General features: G+C 31.7%; 2 protein-coding genes across 13 annotated transcripts in view; one reads left to right on the top strand and one right to left on the bottom strand.

Annotated features, from left to right (window-relative positions):
* Positions 1-201: 201 nt before the first annotated feature.
* Positions 202-11,624, bottom strand: LOC127738206 (enolase-phosphatase E1-like). Its single transcript, XM_052249375.1, has 6 exons — positions 11,370-11,624; positions 8,942-9,043; positions 5,208-5,404; positions 4,372-4,504; positions 3,835-3,958; positions 202-2,093 (listed from the first exon to the last, which is right to left on the bottom strand). The coding sequence occupies exons 1-6, from the start codon at positions 11,475-11,477 to the stop codon at positions 1,822-1,824; spliced, it is 936 nt and encodes a 311-aa protein (XP_052105335.1). The 5' UTR covers positions 11,478-11,624; the 3' UTR covers positions 202-1,821.
* A 198-nt stretch (positions 11,625-11,822) lies between these two features.
* The window catches only part of LOC127738203 (kinectin-like), a 50,584-nt gene continuing 43,836 nt past the window's right edge, over positions 11,823-18,570 (top strand). For 11 of the 12 annotated variants that reach the window (XM_052249366.1, XM_052249365.1, XM_052249364.1 and 8 more), the window contains exons 1-3: positions 11,823-11,975; positions 12,254-12,949; positions 16,326-16,462. In XM_052249366.1, coding sequence (XP_052105326.1) covers positions 12,313-12,949; positions 16,326-16,462 — 774 coding nt within the window. In that variant the 5' untranslated portion in view covers positions 11,823-11,975; positions 12,254-12,312. Of the gene's footprint in view, positions 11,976-12,035; positions 12,134-12,253; positions 12,950-16,325; positions 16,463-18,570 lie in introns of those variants that run through there. The other variant, XM_052249362.1, reaches the window with a different exon arrangement.

Below are 18,570 nucleotides of genomic sequence, written 5' to 3' on the forward strand. Positions count from 1 at the left end.
TGTTTTTTAATGCATGTATCAATACATATTCTTCCTTTATATTTTCAGCAAAAAAAGGAGAAAAGTGTATATAAGAATAAGAAGGTTAAGTCCACTAGCTACCAGTCACAAACAGAGCATAATATATAACCAGGAGGAAGTAACTCACAGTACTTCATTTTTTTAGATCTCTTTTGGCATATAAAAAATCAACAAGGCAGAAAATATGAAAACTACTTTTTTTACTGAGAATGATAATGATTTGTACAATGAAGAACATCTTCAGAATACAAATTAATAAAATTTTCCAATGTCTGAAAAAAATGCTTATTGAGATGTTAATTCTAGAGAGATCATTAAAATATGTTTAAAAAGTATTTCATAGAAAAGCAATATAAAACTGGTAAAATTATAAAATTTAGTAATTATCAAAATGGAACAAAACTTCCAAGGTTGCCTGAATGATTTTCAAGAAATGGCTGCTTGCATTATTTACAATATGACAATATATATATAAAGTAATTTTAAACCATGAAAAGAGTAAAAATGTAAATGCAAATTTTTTCAGACATTACTTAAAACTGCCATTTAAAAGTTCTGCTAAAATATGTATATAGTGTAAACTATGCTTGCCTATTCCACTTTGCTAATGGTTTCGAGAAATTCTTATGGTCTACATGTAAGTAGTCTGTACAAATTTGAACACTAACACTTATAAAAACTTGTATAAACAAACACACACACAATATAACATTCTTCTAAAATCTTTACAAAATTCCCTACAAAAATAATATTATAGAACAAATGGTATCCAAATATGAATACACAGAATAAAAATATTGCAAGTTAACAATAAACATCTTCTTAAATGTTTTGTTTCTGAACACTTGCAGAAAAACTATACAAACTTAGAACTCATCATTTACAACCCTCCCCAACTTTACAGTTTCTTTAAACACAAATTAATAACTTATTTATAAACCCTCCCATATTCTATATATTGCCAATGCATGCAAAGTCCAATAGAATTTGGCAGAAAACTATCATACATATGCTCAAAAGATCAAGAATGGATCTTATCTTTCTGACAAGATGATTAGCTGTTTATTGCATTGTTTCTCTGTGTATATGCTTATGTCATCACATCTGTATACAAATGTTAAATGAACAGACCATATTATGATTTACTATTTACTTATGGATATTAAAATGATAAAGGAAATCTACCATGTGTTCACTTTTTTATGTACATAAATAATGTTAGGTTTGGTTAAAAAAAATATCTGCCAGTTTCAAAGTATTTACCCTTTCATCAGATTACAAAATAAGAGAAAAATGTGCTGCTCTGAAAAAAAAACTGGTATCCAACAAAATATCAACGTATTCGACATTTATACAACAACAGTCAACCTCTCTGCCATGAAATGTTTCCTGATTTAAATGTTTTACTGAGTAATGAGCATTGTCACAATCATGAATCTGTGTTTGCATTGTTTCATTAGATTTCAATTTAGAGACATGAAAATCCTGTCTGAGATCATTTAGTGGGTTTATAGATTTATAGGACAGAAACAGTAACTGATTCATAGTCCAGAACGTAAAACTAATGAATGCAAAAAAATTGAGTAGAAATCAATTAAAATTACACATTTGGTTAACATGATATAGTCTTTACAAATCAAACATGTGTAATTTTAATTGAGATATGTAATAGTATCACTAACAGTATAAATTAACATTAGATCCAAATGAAACAATTAAAACAACATTCTGTAACATATGATTTCTTTTCCAATTTCATTTGGTCACACACATTCATAACATTGTCAAGTTTATGCAAGTTTATGCATCATCTTCATCATCATCATCTTCAGGAACATCCTCTTCGTCATCATCCTCTCCCTCCAAATCATCTTCCTCTCCATCTTCATCATCATCTACTTCACCATTGTCTCCTGCTATTCGTTTGAAATCTTCCTCATCGTCATCACCAAACAGTTCATTGAATGATTCTATCACCAAATAATTCTGGAAAACTTCATTCGATAGTTCAGCATTGCCTTCTCTCACAACTATTGCGCTACGTAAACCTGCCTTCACAGCTGCTGCAGCCTCTGAAGACATAAAGTATCAAGAAAAATATATATTATGTATTGAAATAATAGATAAGGACACAACACTTTATTGGAATGCAGGTATTATTTATTTCGGATCAGAGTGTTTCAAGGTCTAAAAATATTATCAAATATATTTTTTGTCAGGTTGTGTTCTTTTTTTTACATACAAGTTTGCCAACTTATGTTATGTTATTTGCTTGTTTCAATGTGTTTCTTGCATATATGAAATTCAAATAAGATGGTTTTACATGTAAAACGTCCAACATACAACCCTCTAAGATTCTTAATTAAGTTGGAGTATAAAAATAAGAAGATGTGGTATGATTATCAATGAGACAACTCAGAATCAGAGACCAAATGATGTAGAAGTTAGCAACAGTATGTCTGACACCATACCCATCTTCTTTCTCTTTCAAAATATTTTTTTCTTCAATACAGACATTATTATTGTAGCTGAATAAATTAGTGTTTACACTGTCTGACAGAAAGATATGCAACTATTTAATTTAAAAACTTATTTTTCTGTGCAATTTCTTTTGGCCTTTTAAAATAAAGCACCTAACATAAAATCAGAAGGATAAAAAAAATTATTTTCTATTAAATTATAAGCATTTATTTTTAACATTCACCAACAGTTATTAATATTTGAGATAAATAACTTAGTTAAGAATCTGAGAACTTGGTGTAACTTACTGCCTTAAATGCTCACAACAAATAATTTATAGTTTTCTTAATTCTATTGTCTTCTTCAAATCAAAGATTCAACATTTAAAGGTAGATGTGTTTTGTTCTTTTGTAAAGTTTTTTTTTCTTGATTTTCATAGTATCATTTGTCCCTGAGGGTATCATCAGCTCAGTAGTTAGTACTTCGGTACTGACATGATTTATAACAAACCTTTTTTTTTAAATTGTCCATTTATAAATTTTGAAATTATAAAGAAACTAAGGTTTCAACTTCCTCAGGCAAAGTTGACCTTAGATGAATTTGGCTATTTCATTTTAGGTACTTTTTGGTCATATAGCTCTTCAACTGTTTCGGTCCTTATACATCCTAAGCTTTCAAATAATCGGCTTTGACCATTCCTGATTAAGGTAAATCCAGAAAAGCGCTTTGAAATTAATAACGTGTTGTTTTCATTTTTTGTTCTTACTTCCCTCTATGATCGAGACATTCAGTGATTTGAGATTTCAGGGAAGGGTTGAATATAATCTATACAAAATTTACAGTAAATTCAGAAATTATTGTGTGCATTTATTATTGTAATTTTTGAAGAATGGGCAAAATTGTGAGATTAATTATTATGATTTCAGTAGATATATGTATATATATTAGATGTCAAAATCCAAATTCTTATTATTGCATTACTCACCCAATCACAATTATTCGCATTAATAAAAACCTCACAATAATTTCGGAATTTTCATCACTATGCCTCTGAGCAAACAAGTATTTACCTCCTTAATGTTGAGTGCTTAGAGGAGAAGCAGCAAATACCAATTTGAAAGTCAATGATTGAGATTTCTGGGAAGGGTTGAATATAAACTAGAATGACCAAATTGCATGTACATGTCTGTTCAAAGTCAGAAATTTTGTCAGTGACTGTTGCAGCTTTATTTTTAAAACTATCTGTTTGGGCCATATCTTTTGGTGTCTTTGTTATATTTTGAACTGTGGGCAACTAAGAGCTGTTATTTTATCTATGTGTAAATGAATAAAATACATAAAGTAATATCTCACCATCTGGACTATCTGTTAAGAATAATATTTCTTCTGGTTGAGCATCTATATCCTCTGCTATTTTAGTGTAACTTGTTTTGTCAGTTTTAGATCCTGTCGTTGTATCATAGAAACCAGTGAAAAGCTAAATACGAAAAAAAATCATCAATTTCAGAATGCATGACTACAACACTTGTCTACAGAAGTTTATAGATGAAAAATTACAGGTACATGAGCATTACTAACATCATAATATAACACCAATAAAGATGAACTGAATCTGCATAAAGAGGAATAAAATGTTAAATCAATAGATACTTTACAGTCTGTTTACTAATGATACATGTAATAAATGGCCATTTTTAAATCAATAAATTTGGTCTACGTGGTATGATATCAACCATGCATGTTTAAATTTATCAACTGTACATCTGACATTCAAATCCAAATACCATCTGTTTAATGGATGTATCTTTGGTTTATACCAAATACAATGTAATCACTTTTTACTCATAATCAAACTTGAATTCCTTTGACCAAGATTGGTAAAATAAATACCTCTAACAAGTTGCCATCATCTGTATTAGCAAAGAGAAGTTTCTGACTTTCTACACTCCCTGATGAGAAAACATACACAGCTATTCCTATTTCTACTATTTGTTGAAGATTTGGTCCTACATCTTCAAACAATCTACAATATACAGGTAAAATTAAATGAATATAATAAACAGTTTGAATTAAGAATATTCTGTGTTCAATGAGCAGTTACACAATGTTTTACCATACAGCATGTACAGATTTGCTGGTTTTTATAAATTATTATCAAGAACATGAATGACACTTTAAAGTTGACCACTTAACCATGAGTTTGACATATATCACTTATCCTGGCTAAGTGAATTATTAATTGTAAGCATCAGGGTATTTTGTCTATTTTACCTATAAATACATATACATGTAACTGTGAACCTTTTCCCTCTCTGATCTATAACATCGTATTCTACCTGCTAGGAAATCACATAGCAGTAAATGTACCATAATACTATGGCTGAAGTTGACAGACATGTTAAAGCGCAACCATGAGACCAAAGAAACAGGCTGTAACATTATCTGTCCAGTTGCTTAATACAGGGATGGTACATGTATACAAGTTTTGAGATAGATTCAGAGAAAAATAATAAATGATAATAATGTTAATGGAAAACATCGGTGATGTGTTTATAATAGTTTATCTCTGAATCTTCCAATAAATCTGCATATAGTTATATTTTTTTGGGGGGAAGGGGGATTTTTTTCATTACATGACTTTAACCTTCTTCATTAATTTGCATTTTTTGTAGTAGAATACGATTTCTACTGAAAGGTTAGACAATGTAGCTATACTGTATACACACTCTGCTTTTAGTTTTTCTTGTTCATATCCTTCTCTCCAGATGTGTCCCTGTAAGGCTTTTAGTGCTGTGGATTTCCTATCTTTGTCCATCTGCCATTTTACATTGGCCACAACAGCTTTAACTATATCTTCCTTGCTCCCGTCTGAAGCTGGTATCCCTACAACTCCTTCACATTTGTCTTCTTTGTCTTTTGCTGCCTGTCAACAAAAATAAAAAATCTTGGGTACTTTAACATAAATATGACAAATCACAAGCAATGGTAGTTTCATAAGCACTCACATCACTCAGTCTGGGTATGACATGGTACAATGTTCATGTTTCATATGAAGCAATATTTTTGTTATTTCAGTAGTGCAATTATACTGCAAAATATACACATTCATTGTATTTCAGTATCATGAATTTGCCTTACACATTCAAGTATTGGTTATGGTGTAAAAACAAATACGATGTATGTTATATTTTCATGCTGTAAAGGACAACTTTTTTCATAACTATGTTTTTTAAGTTAATGACAACCATGTCCTATTCTAGATTATTTATTTACACAAAAAAAAAAAAGTAAAATTTAATAGACCACTTTCGAGTTTGTCCTTCACCGGAAAAAACTCGTCAATTATGCGCCCCTTTATGACGCCATTTACCAGATAGAGGGGATCGCCTGTATCCCTGCACTATTAACGTTCATCAAGCGTCTTAGTGATCGTCATTGTGCAGGATAAACTAGAAATAATTGTTGTTATGTAGGTACTTAATCACAATTCCCTAATGACAGCAGTGCTGATTGTCAATTATGAGAATTCAATTTGCCGAATATTTCGTACAATATAGCATTATAGTTTTCCAACCACTCGCTCAACATTGGAATGGAAGTGACGACGCCCCTACACGCACGAATGACGTTCACTAAAACCAAAGTTTTTGACGGAAATGCATCGAACTCGAAAGTTGTCTATTATGAAGCCTTTTACAGAAAATTGAATATAAGATCAACTGCACAAGCAGAGCTTCAGTTTCAAGATTTAAAAGAGAACTTCATAGAATGGGAATCTCGATAGAAGAACAATCGGACAATTTCTTTTTGACCATTTTGGACACAAATTTTTTTTTTCACATTTCCAAAAACTGTAAAATCAGAAATTTTCATGAAAGAAAAGGTTAAGCGAAAATAAAAACACTTGTTTTATAATTTTATTAGCATTATTTGTATCCCAGACAATAAATGTTTTGTTAGCTTATTCATGTTAAATGCATGAAGTAAAAGAAATATCTCAGCATTTGATCTTATCTGGTTTATAGCTACCCATGTGTAAAAAAAACCCAAGCTCTTTTATTATTTTCTCTTTACATAACATTTGGTTGAGGCAAACTAAAGTTGGAGAACGGAAACGAAAAATTCAGCAATTTTTCCATTTGTTAAGGGGCATAACTCTAGAACGGTTATAGTGATACCACCAAAATTCAAAATGATCTGTGTTTTGTGGTAATAAGCATTGTGTATAAGTTTCATATCATTTGGTTGAGGCAAACTAAAGTTAGAGAACGAAAAAACAAAAAATTCAGCAATTTTTCCATTTATAAGGGGCATAACTCTAGAACGGTTAAAGTGACGCAACCAAAATTCAAACATGATCTGTGTTTTGTGGTTATAAGCATTTTGTATAAGTTTCTTCAAATTTGCACTCTACTCCAATCTTAATTGACTAGGATTGTCAGTTTTCCTATTGAAGGTCGGTGGTTTTTTCCAGGCACTCCGGCTTCCTCCACCAATAAAAACTGGCCGCCACGAAATAGCCCAAAAGTGGTGCTTAAAAGTGCTGTTAGAACACCAAAAATCAAAATCAAATCATAACATTTGGTTGAAGCAAACTAAAGTTAGAGAACGGAAACCAACTTTGGGACGTACGGACGGACGTATGTACCTATGGTACCTATGGACAAGGGTAAACCCTAAAAAGAGCCGACGATGAAAGGCATTACTTGACTTTTGAAAGCTATGTTTTTATATAGCATAGTGGGTAGTGGTTTAGGGCGCTGGATATAGTGCAGGCCGTATTGCCACGATGTCTCAGATGCAGGGTTCAAATCCCGCTGTGGGAAGAACAAAAATTTAATAACGCAAATTTGCAGATACATTGTTGAGCTTAGTAAGAGACGAAGTACCTATATATTATGGTATTAACCCTGTATAACCATAGGTTATCTGATGGAGAATGTCTGTCGTAATGTTATCACATATTTAGACGTATATATATATATATACACAAGTCTAAATTGAAAACAATGTTCAAACCTATGATTACGTTAGATAAAAACCGCAATTTTTATACGTGTGCATTCAAAACAAATTTCTTGGTAGAGGGGTCTAAATAATATATTTAAACAATAGCACAGACTAAATGCAGATTTTATGATTATTTCAATTTTTTTAAGACATAAATTTAAGAATTTTCTTAAATTTAGTGGAAAATTTAAATAAAAGATCACCTTAAAAATGATGCCAGAAATATTATTTCATACATATGTGAAATAATTAATAATTACAATTATATCATAAGAGAATATGTTTTTGTAATGGGTTACAAAAGAGGGACGAAAGATACCAGAGGGACAGTCAAACTCATAGATCGAAAACAAACTGACAACGCCATGGCCAAAAATAAAAAGACAAGCAGACAAATAATAGTACAGATGACACAACATAGAAAACTAAAAATAAGCAACACGAACCCCACCAAAAACTGGGGGTGATCTCAGGTGCTCCGGAAGGGTAAGCAGATCCTGCTCCACATGTGGCACCCATAGTGTTGCTTATGTTATTACAAATCCGGTAAATAGTCTAATTCGGTAAGTCACATTCGTGAAAAGTGAAGGGTATTGTAGTTACGACATAAGGAACATATCCGATATCATTTGTGAAACGGTTATACCATTACGGTCAACCAACTCGTGATGGCGTCCGTAAAATTTACGAAGGGATGATTTCAACTTCAACTCTTGGTTTAATAGCTTTCTTTACAAACTATAGATAAATTCAAGTCTCAATAAAATCAAAAGTTTCCATTCATTTATATGTGTATCTTCATAATCAGGAGCTTTAGTTTTGTACTTCATGAAAAAAATAACCAGATGTCTTTGAGAATTTATTTTTATACAATTAAAATCTGTATGAATGGTCAAATCTTTATATTTACAAAAGTAACTAATATACCAATGATATTATCTAAAATTGCTTCATTTTCAACATAACTTGTTTAAGTAAAGACCTTGATTACATGTATGAAATCAAGTTATAAGTTGAAGAAAAAAATAATTACACTTCCAATGCAAATAAATATTTGGAGATCTGAAAATAAGAGTACAGGTACACTAAATAAGAACAGACAAAAACATATTCAGCTATCAAATTCATTAGAGGAAGCACTAGCTGGAACCCCACACTTCAGGTGCTAATAGTGCATGCATTATATAATGCTCACCTTGTTGTTATGTTACTATGGCACATCCCTTGTGCCTGCCAGCTAGCATACAACAGAGGGTGATTAAGCACTAAAGGGTGCATATACTACACAGTATCCATAAGTTTATAAATACCAAAAGTCCACTGTTACCAACATTTCTAGGTGTAAAGTTCTATTTAAAAGGGCTTATTTGACATACTGATTTCATATCGACTCCACTTTGTACTCTTTGCAACTGAATTATCCACAACACAAATTATTTTTATGACTTACCAATTCTCTCAAGGCCTGAATGTCTTTCTTTGTTTCCTCTTCATCATAATTTTTTGTTAAATATTCCTCTATGTTTTCACTGACATATGGGAAAAGCGTCTCCTACAAAGACAATATAAGCTTATTAGTATGATCATGGAAAATTACATGCCATGCGAAGTTTAGTTTTTTTCTGGTATAATTTGTTTTTTTTTCATATCTTTATCATCAATATTTCATTCTTAAACCTGTAAAGTCACACTGCAAATGTTTGACATGCTACACAAAAAAAAAACAAGAGCTGTCTCATCTAAAATTTAGTCTCATATACATGTATTTTCCAAAAGATTATAAATAAGTCATTACAATTAACAAAGTATATTGGTTTCTTCATCTTGAATGATTGCTATTTAGAAATGTACATGTATTGCTGTTAATGACTGAAGACTGAACAGTTGCCTCTTCAGTCTTGGGGTCTTCTTTTGTGTTTGCATTCTTTGATTGCTATCTCATTGACATAAACAGGCCTTGGTGGCTGAGTGGTCTTAGTAGTCAAACTACTGTATCACTAGCCTGTCAACTCTCAGGTAATGAGTTCCAATCCTGCATGTGGCAGGTGTGCTTGACTCCAATCTTAATTGATTAGTATTGTCAGTTTCCCTACTGAAGATCAGTGGTTTCTCTTCCGACAATAAAAACTGACCGCCACGAAATAGCACAATTGTTCTGCTAAAAGTGGCGTTAAACACTAATCAATCATCACCAGAAACCGAAAATTTCTTTAAATTACAATGCATATGTTTGTAAAAGATACACATTCATTGTACAAGTGTTGACTGTGATGTTAAAAATTCTAATTGCATGTACATTCTTATTGTATCCTGAAATTGACTTGCTTTACTTGTGTAAAGTCATTTGAAAAAAGTTCTTTAAAAGAGGGAAACATATAAAAGTTTGAAATAACAACAACGGAGTGTTAGAAATAAGTTTTTGCCTGCTATAGTTCAGTTCAGTAAAGCAGGTAAAACACTAGTGACTCTGCCAATTACTGGAGATAATTATGCAAAATTGTTTATTACAACCTGGCTAAACTCAGCAAATTGCAATAAAGTTTATACATGTTTATTTTCTATTTTATTGCCTTTTTAACAGGATTTGGTATTTTAATACTTTATATTTTAAGATACAGAAAATTTATATATATTTGTTAAAAGAATGTACATGTACCCCAAATCAAAGAAAAAATCGTGAACTTCAATTCTTTGAAAAAATGCAAAAAAATCAATCCCGCCCTTAAGAAACATCCTCATCACAACAATAAAAATTATTAATGATCAATTATCAGGGGAAATAATGTAAATGTAATAGACTTTTTAAAATTATAATATCACATAACTAGCATTGAAAAATTTTACAACTTTAAACATCTGAATAACAACTTAATAATGAAGTTAACATTATAAAAATGAAAATTACCCTGTACCACCCTAAATATATACATGTAGCATCAATAATTCATCTTCAAGATCATAATTTTTATCAATCAAATGAAGTTTTGTGGGGCAATAAAAATGAAAAATATTCTTATATATTGGCCCCATATTTTATAATTAAAATTATATGATAAATTAGTATCATAAACTTTTTAATATAAGTATAATTTCATTAGGATCAGTTTCAAAATTTCAATCACAAAAATTGATTTCTTGTGAATAAACACAATGATGATAGAGACTGATAATAATTTTACTTAAGTTTCTGTTTTTCTAAAGTTATTTAACAGTCAATTGTGTTTTTAAGGAAAAAATGATACATTCATATGCAAATGTTTTCTAAAACACAAAATCTGACTTACTGTTTCAAAGATATTTTTTCATTATCTAAAAGTACAATGATCATAGTGACATTGCATTGTTTATTGATATCAGGAACAGAATAAGTAGCTGTATTTCAAATAGCAGTAAACAATAAAAGAGAGATAACTCTATTTCTAAAAATCTATACACATATCAGGCGTTCAAAATGAAAATCACACACACACACACTAAATTTTGTTTATTTGTATGGCGTCGGTTATGATGTGTGCAATACATGTACAATGCTAGATTCAACAGCATGAACAATTCATTTTTCTTCGCAGTTTTTTCGTTTAAATTGGTTTAAGTTAACGTTAATCTGCTTCCGATGTCGCATTTTCAAATGTGTTTTTATATTTCCCCGCATTTTTTTTTTCAAATTTCAAATTTCAGATTCAATAATTATTTTTATTTGATTCATGATTTTCAAACATAATACTGAGTCAAACTGGATCACAATACTTTATATTTATATTTAAAAAAAATATAAAATACCATCGAAACACGTCTGCAGAGATAGCATGCCGGTTAGTTATGGCTATGCGGAAGATGCATCACTGTGCATGGCTAACGATTAAAAAGCGTTACTTTACCTTCACGAAGTCGATAGGCGTTGTTGTACCCTCAATGTCAACAATCAAAGCCTTGACACCTTCAAGAAGAGAATCTGCTTCTTCTGCTGTTCTTTTTAATGATTCCATTACTGAGCCTTTATAAATTTGAAAATACACAAGTGACGGGTGACGCTTTCTATGGACAAAGAAGCAAATTAAACAGGTGCGCTAAATACTGCCGATAGATGGCGTTGTTTACTCTGCTGTTGCATTCAAAATTATTCCTCCCTCTGATTGATTATATGAGGTAGAGAACGATAATCTAAATTCCTCCTGCATTAAGGTAATTTCTGTGATGAACATAGCTAAATAACTTAATCACATTTGTATCATATTGGGGATGGATAATTATATTCCTTTATTCTTATATGGCGAATTTAATTAAAAAAATCACATTTGTAACAAAACAAAGCAGACGATGTCTGACATCAATGCAGAAAAGTGTCCAATAAGAATAATTGTTACTAAAACACGTCGGAAGTTTTCATTCCACCATTATTCCGAAGGCTCAGATGGGGGACGAATTAAATTGACCTGACACGTAACCAAATTTCTGTTTTATTATCACAGAAACATTATTTACAGGTAAAGTTGATTAATAGTGAGTCTATTTGATTACACTTTTGCACAGAATGATCTTCATTAGGAATGTAGAAAATGTCAGCTTATCATTCAGCTTTTTGTTAAATTAAAAGTTTGCCGACGTGGACTACTTGGCTGCGGTTTTCGTTAATTTCACCGGGGTATTTTTTTCTGTATACTGGATTACGAAAACATTTTTTTGTGGAAAGTATTAAATTATAGGTAAGGTCAAGCAGTGATTATAGAATTAATTTAAATATTGCTGCATATTTTTGTTACAGAGAGGGGCGTGGTAAACTTGGTAAAAAGTATCCCATCGGGTTGTCTAGAAATTTTCAGGATGGATCCTCAGGTTATCATGATAGGTATTGTTGCCTTTGTTGTCTCAGCTGTGCTGATATATCTAATATCTGCATTTGGATTCAAAGAGAAGTCGTATGAGGAGGCTATAGCTGAACAGAAGAAGAGACTAGAAGCTGAGCAAGATAAGGTTAGAAAAGAAAAGAAAGCTGAGAAAGAAAAGAAAAAGGGAAAGAAAAGTAAAGACAAGCCAAAAGAAAAGAATGTGCAACAGGTGAATGATACAGAGCCAGAGAGAAAAATGGTAAACTTGGAAATTGAACCAGAAATCATTGAACCACAGTTAAGTAGTGACCAGGAAAGTAAACCAAAGTCAAAGGCAAAGAAAAACCCAAAACCTATACTATTAAACAAAGATGAAAAGCCAAAAGTTGCACCTCAAATGCAAGAGACAATTCATTTTAAGGCAACTCCAAAAGATGAGGTAGAATTACTCCATGAACATGAAAAAGAAAGAAAAACATCACATACCAAACCAAAGAAAGAAGAAAAGATTAAAATTGAAATGAAAGAAGTTAAAAAAGCACAGCCAGTTGTAGAGGACATGGTTATAGTGCAGACTCAGAAACTTCAAGCTGCAGCACCAACTCCAGAGAAGAAAGTTAAGAAAGCATTAGGTGAGTTTGAACAGTCAGAATTTTACTTCGTCGACATTCATGATATTATCTTCCAATATACAACCAAATTTCTCAATCATGAAAATTGAAACAATTGTAGAGATGATACAGTCAATTAAGTTTTTGAAAACTGATAAGTTTATTGATGTGGAATCATTAGGATTCTTACATGAAAGTTGGATTGTATAATAAAATTTATATACTAGCTATTAATAATTAATAGTTCCTTTAGGCCTTTTGTCAACTTAAAATACTGCCTGCCTGGTTGGATATCAGGGTGAATTTAAAAAAAAACACATTCAATAAAACAAAAAAAAAATTGTATTTATATATTTTGTGGAAGGGCAAGGCAGAAATTTCAGTGGTTGAAGACTAATAATACAAGAAAACACATACATAAAATGCATTTTTAAGATCCAAAAGTCAAGTCTGTTGTCAAGGGCTTTTTGGTTAAAAATTTAAGTATTGTCATTTGTAGTGACAGTTTTTGTTGTTGTTATTCAAACACAACTATTCTGTTGTAATGACTCATTAGAAAGGTATTTCACTTAACCTATATATTTCATTTCATGGTACTGTAAATTTTTAATGTAATTAAATATAAAACATGAATGAAAATAATGGGATATGAACAGAGATGATACAATGTATAATAAATATTTTAGTCCTGGTGCGTCATGCTTCAGAGGATATGATAATGTTCTCTGTCTGTCCATAACACATCAATACTTAGAGACCATTCGCCATAAAGCTTTCATACTTGGTAGGAATATTTGTCGTCATATTATCTTAAACATGCTGTATGGTAGGAATATTTGTCATCATATTATCTTGAACATGCATCAGTTGATTTTACCATTTTTACAGGAGTTTTAGGACTTTGGCAATTTTTTTTAGTATTGTAAGGACACCTTGTGAACACATATCTTCTGAGTTCATTCTAGAGAAAGCTCTCAAATGTTGTTAGGTTGTTTGCCATCCTGTGTAGTTGATCATATTGTACTGCCTTTTAAATTCAACTATTTTTACAGGAGTTATAGGACTTTTACCATCTTTTTTATCCCACCGCTCTGGTGGGGGCATTAAGTTTTACCCTTGTCCGTCTGTACGTCCCGAAATTGGTTTTTTGTTCTCTAACTTTAGTTTGCCTCAACCAAATGTTATGAAACTTATACACAATGCTTATTACAAAACAATGCAGATCAGGCTTGAATTTGGGTGGCATCACTTTTACCGTTCTAGAGTTATGCCCCTTTACAAATGAAAAAATTGCTGAATTTTTTGCTTCCGTTCTCTAACTTAAGTTTGCCTCAACCAAATGTTATGAATCTTATACACAATGCTTGTTACCACAAAAAAAAAACCAGTTCAAGTTTGAATTTTGGTGGCGTCACTTTTACCGTTCTAGAGTTATGCCCCTTTACAAATGGAAAAATTGCTGGATTTTTCGTTTCCGTTTTCTAACTCAAGTTTGCCTCTTTCAGATGTTATGAAATTTATTCACATGCTTGTTACCACAAAACTCAGATCAAGAACGAATTTGGGTAGCCTCACTTGAACTATTCTTGAGTTATGTCCCTTTATAACATACATGACATATGCAAGTGAGGGCATCGAACACATTCCCCATTTATTTAAATTTTGTTACAATAACACCTTGTGAATGCAACTTGTTTGCTATCATGTGTATTTGACCACATTATACTGTCATTTTGATTTGACAATTTATATGGGAGTTATGGGATTTTTACCATACATGTATTTTGACTGTCGTAACCACAATGGCACACAATTATACATCTTGCTATGATGTTGCAATCTTGTTTTATACATTTTCAGGATAAAATCTGCAAGATCCAAAAGTATTTGCACCTACTATAATCTGCTGTTTTACAAAAAAAAAATTTTTATTAAAAAAGATTTCAAATATTTCCTACATGTACATGTACATTGTAATTCTGTACTATAAGATACAATGAATCTTAACTATGCACCTACATTAAACTTTAAAAGGCCATAGAAACAGATGTCAACAATCCAAATATACCAATTGGAAGTTGCCCATGTTTACCTACTTAATGAAAGAGTTCCATTTCTTTTGTTTAATTTCAATTTGATATCAGCCTGTTATGAGATATAATATTACATTCAGAACTGTTATATTATTTAAAATATACAGTGTAGGAGTACATGGAAAGCAGGACAATTTCATTCCTTAATTTTCCACTAACTCAACCCACTTTCTCCAACTTATCATTCTTATCTCAACCTTCAAAAGGACTCGCACCAAATCGACCCATTGTTAAAAAGGAGGTCATTCTCCCTGAAACTAGAGATACAAACTCACCTCAGCTAAAATTCCCAAAGATTGGTTTCAACCCTGATAAATGAAACTTCACAGTTGGAATTCACACATATAAGTTGTGCCGCTGCTTTTATCATGTTTATGATATTTTTCAAGGATTTCTTTTCAAATTTTTGTGCATTTTCAAGATTGTTTTGTTTTAACCAAATTTTTAAAACCTGTAATAACTCATTAACTCCTTCGGTTTTCAACCAGATTCTTTGAAACTTCACAGAAAATCTGCTCACTATTGAAATTGTTTATTCATACATACATGACATATTCAAACAGAAAAATAAGCAATCTTTATTATACGACCGCAATTTTTTTTTATTATACACGTATATTGTAGGCGTCAGCATCATCAAAGACATTTGGTTTCAGGACAATAACTTTAGTACAAGTGAATAGAAATCTATGAAATTTAAACACAAGGTTTGAAACCACAAAAGGAAGCTTGGGATTGATTTTTGGGGTTATGGTCCCAACAGTTTAGGAATAAGGGGCCCAAGTAAGCAATTTTCTTGTTTCCAGAAAATAACTTGTGGAACAGTGTATGGATCTCTCTAAAATTGTACCACAAGTTTCCATACCTCAAAGGGATGGTTAGGATTGGCTTTGGGGGGTTATGGGTCAAACCAGACAATATTTTCTCCTCAAAATTTCAGAAATTAAAAAGAAAATTTCTTTTAATATTACTTTTTTTTTGGGGGGGGGGGGGGGGGGGGGCAATTCGCAACAGCATAGTGTATTGCACAAAATAATAAAATTGAATATAAATTCAAATCATATAACCAATTTGAAGTTCTTTGACTTCAGTTATTCTGTGTCAGAATCCTATTATGTGTCAAATATTCAATTACAATCAAAATTCAGACCTGTATCGAGCACGAATATTGTGTCCATTTTTGCCCAAACTGTTCAGGGTTGGACCTCTGCAGTCTTATCCAGCTGCGCTCAGCGAAGCAATTTATCATATTTATGTAGCTATTAAATAAATTAATAAATAACTGTTTTTGTCTTTTTTTTTAGAAAATGATGTCAGGCAGATTGTATCATCCATTCAAAGTGCATCATTAAATGATGGGGAAATACAAAAATTGATTGATATTCTTCTGAACAGACAAAGTGGAACTGATCAATCCACAACTATTGAATCTTGGAATAAGGTAAAAGCAAGATTATATTGTTTTTAGCTCACCGGGGCCCTTTTGGCCCCATGTGAGCTTATGCCATCACTTGGCGTCCGTCGTCTGTCGTCGTAAACTATTTAAAAAATCTTCTCCTCTGAAACTACTGGGCCAAATACCTTCAAACTTTAAATAAATGTTCCTTAGGCTATCTAGTTTATAAATTGTATCCGAAGTTTTGATCCATCGACAAACATGGCCGCCATGGCTAAAAATAGAACATAGGGGTCAAATGCAGTTTTTGGCTTATATCTCAAAAACTAAAGCTTTTAGAACAAATCTGACATGGGGTAAAATTGTTCAATTGGTCAAGATATATCAGTTCAGAAATTTTCAGACGAATCAAACAACCCATTGTTGGGTTGCTGCCTATGAATTGGTAGTTTTAACAAAATTTTGCAGTTTTTTATACGCCCGTTTACGGGACGTATTATGGTATACCGTTGTCCGTCTGTCCGTCCGTCTGTCCGTCGTCAACATGTCGGACATTAACTCAAAAATGCTTTAACCAATTTGCATAAAACTTTGGTGAATTGTTTATATCTATTGACGTGAGCTCCCTTTCGTTTTTTATAAATTTTAGATTTTACGTTTCCGAGTTATGGGGTTTTATTCATTAAAAAAAGGGGGATTTTCCAGTTTTCAGACAATAAGTCAAGAATGCTTTCACCAACTTGCAAGAAATTGTGGTGAATTGTTTATATCTATTGACATGAGCTCTCTTTCGATTTCTATAAATTTTAGATTTTACGTTTTCGAGTTACAGGGTTTTATTCATAAAAAAGGGGGGATTTTCCAGTTTTCAGACAAAAACTCAAAAATGCTTTCAGCAATTCTTATGAAACTTTGGTGAATTGTTTGTATGTATTGATGTAAGCTCCCTTTAGAATTTTATAAATTTTACATTTTACATTTCTGAGTTATGGGGTTTTATTCATTAAAAAAAGGGGTGATTTTCCAGTTTTCAGACAATAACTCAAAAATTCTGTCACCAATTCTCATGAAACTTTGGTGAATTGTTTATATCTATTGATGTAAGCTCCCTTTTTATTTTCATAAATTTCTAATATGACATTGAGAATTAATTGAACTTGATTTGTTTATAGTCTTGACAACTGATTTACTAAGTATTGCACAGCAGCAAGAAATCTTTTAAATGAATATAAATTCAATTCATGTAACCAATTTCAAGTTCTTTGACTACATTTATTCAGAAACCTATAATATGTCAAATATTTAATTACAATCCAAATTCAGACCTGAATCAAGCTTGAATATTGTGTCAATTTTTGCCCCAACTGTTCAGGGTTGGACCTCTGCGGGCGTATCTAGCTGCGCACAGCGAAGCAGTTTATTGTTATTATTTGGAATATTATTATAGATATATATAAACTGTAAGAAGCAATAATGTTCAGCAAAGTAAGATCTACAAAAAAGTCAATATGACCATAATTGTCAATTGACCCCTTAAGGAGTTATTGCCCTTTAAAGACAATTTTACACAATTTGTTCATCAAGTTTGCTAACATTTAAAAATCTTCTTCTCTGAAATTGTTTATAAATTGTATCCGAAGTTTGTATCCATCGACAAACATGGCCGCCATGGCTAAAAATAGAACATAAGGGTCAAATGCAGTTTTTGGCTTATATCTCAAAAACTAAATCTTTTAGAGCAAATGTGACAGGGGTTAAATTGTTTAATTGGTCAAGATCTATCGGCCCTGAAATTTTCAGACAATCGAACAACCCATTGTTGGGTTGCTGCCACCGAATTGGTAGTTTTAACAAAATTTTGCAGTTTTTTGTTATTATTTGGAATATTATTATAGATATATATAAACTGTAAGCAGCAATAATGTTCAGCAAAGTAAGATCTACAAAAAAGTTAATATGACCAAAATTGTCAATTGACCCCTTAACCCTTTCGCTGATGAGTCCCGGTTTACCGGGATTCACGCTTCAGACAGCTGACGATGAGTCCCGTTTTACCGGGATTGGAATACCTCTGTTATATTTCCCGCTCAAAACAGTGCAAACACGAGTTATCTTTCTTTGTTGAATACCCGGATGAAAGTGTAAACATTGCG

This window comes from Mytilus californianus, unplaced genomic scaffold (genome assembly GCF_021869535.1).
Source record: "Mytilus californianus isolate M0D057914Y unplaced genomic scaffold, xbMytCali1.0.p SCAF_4, whole genome shotgun sequence".
NCBI lineage: Eukaryota > Metazoa > Mollusca > Bivalvia > Mytilida > Mytilidae > Mytilus > Mytilus californianus.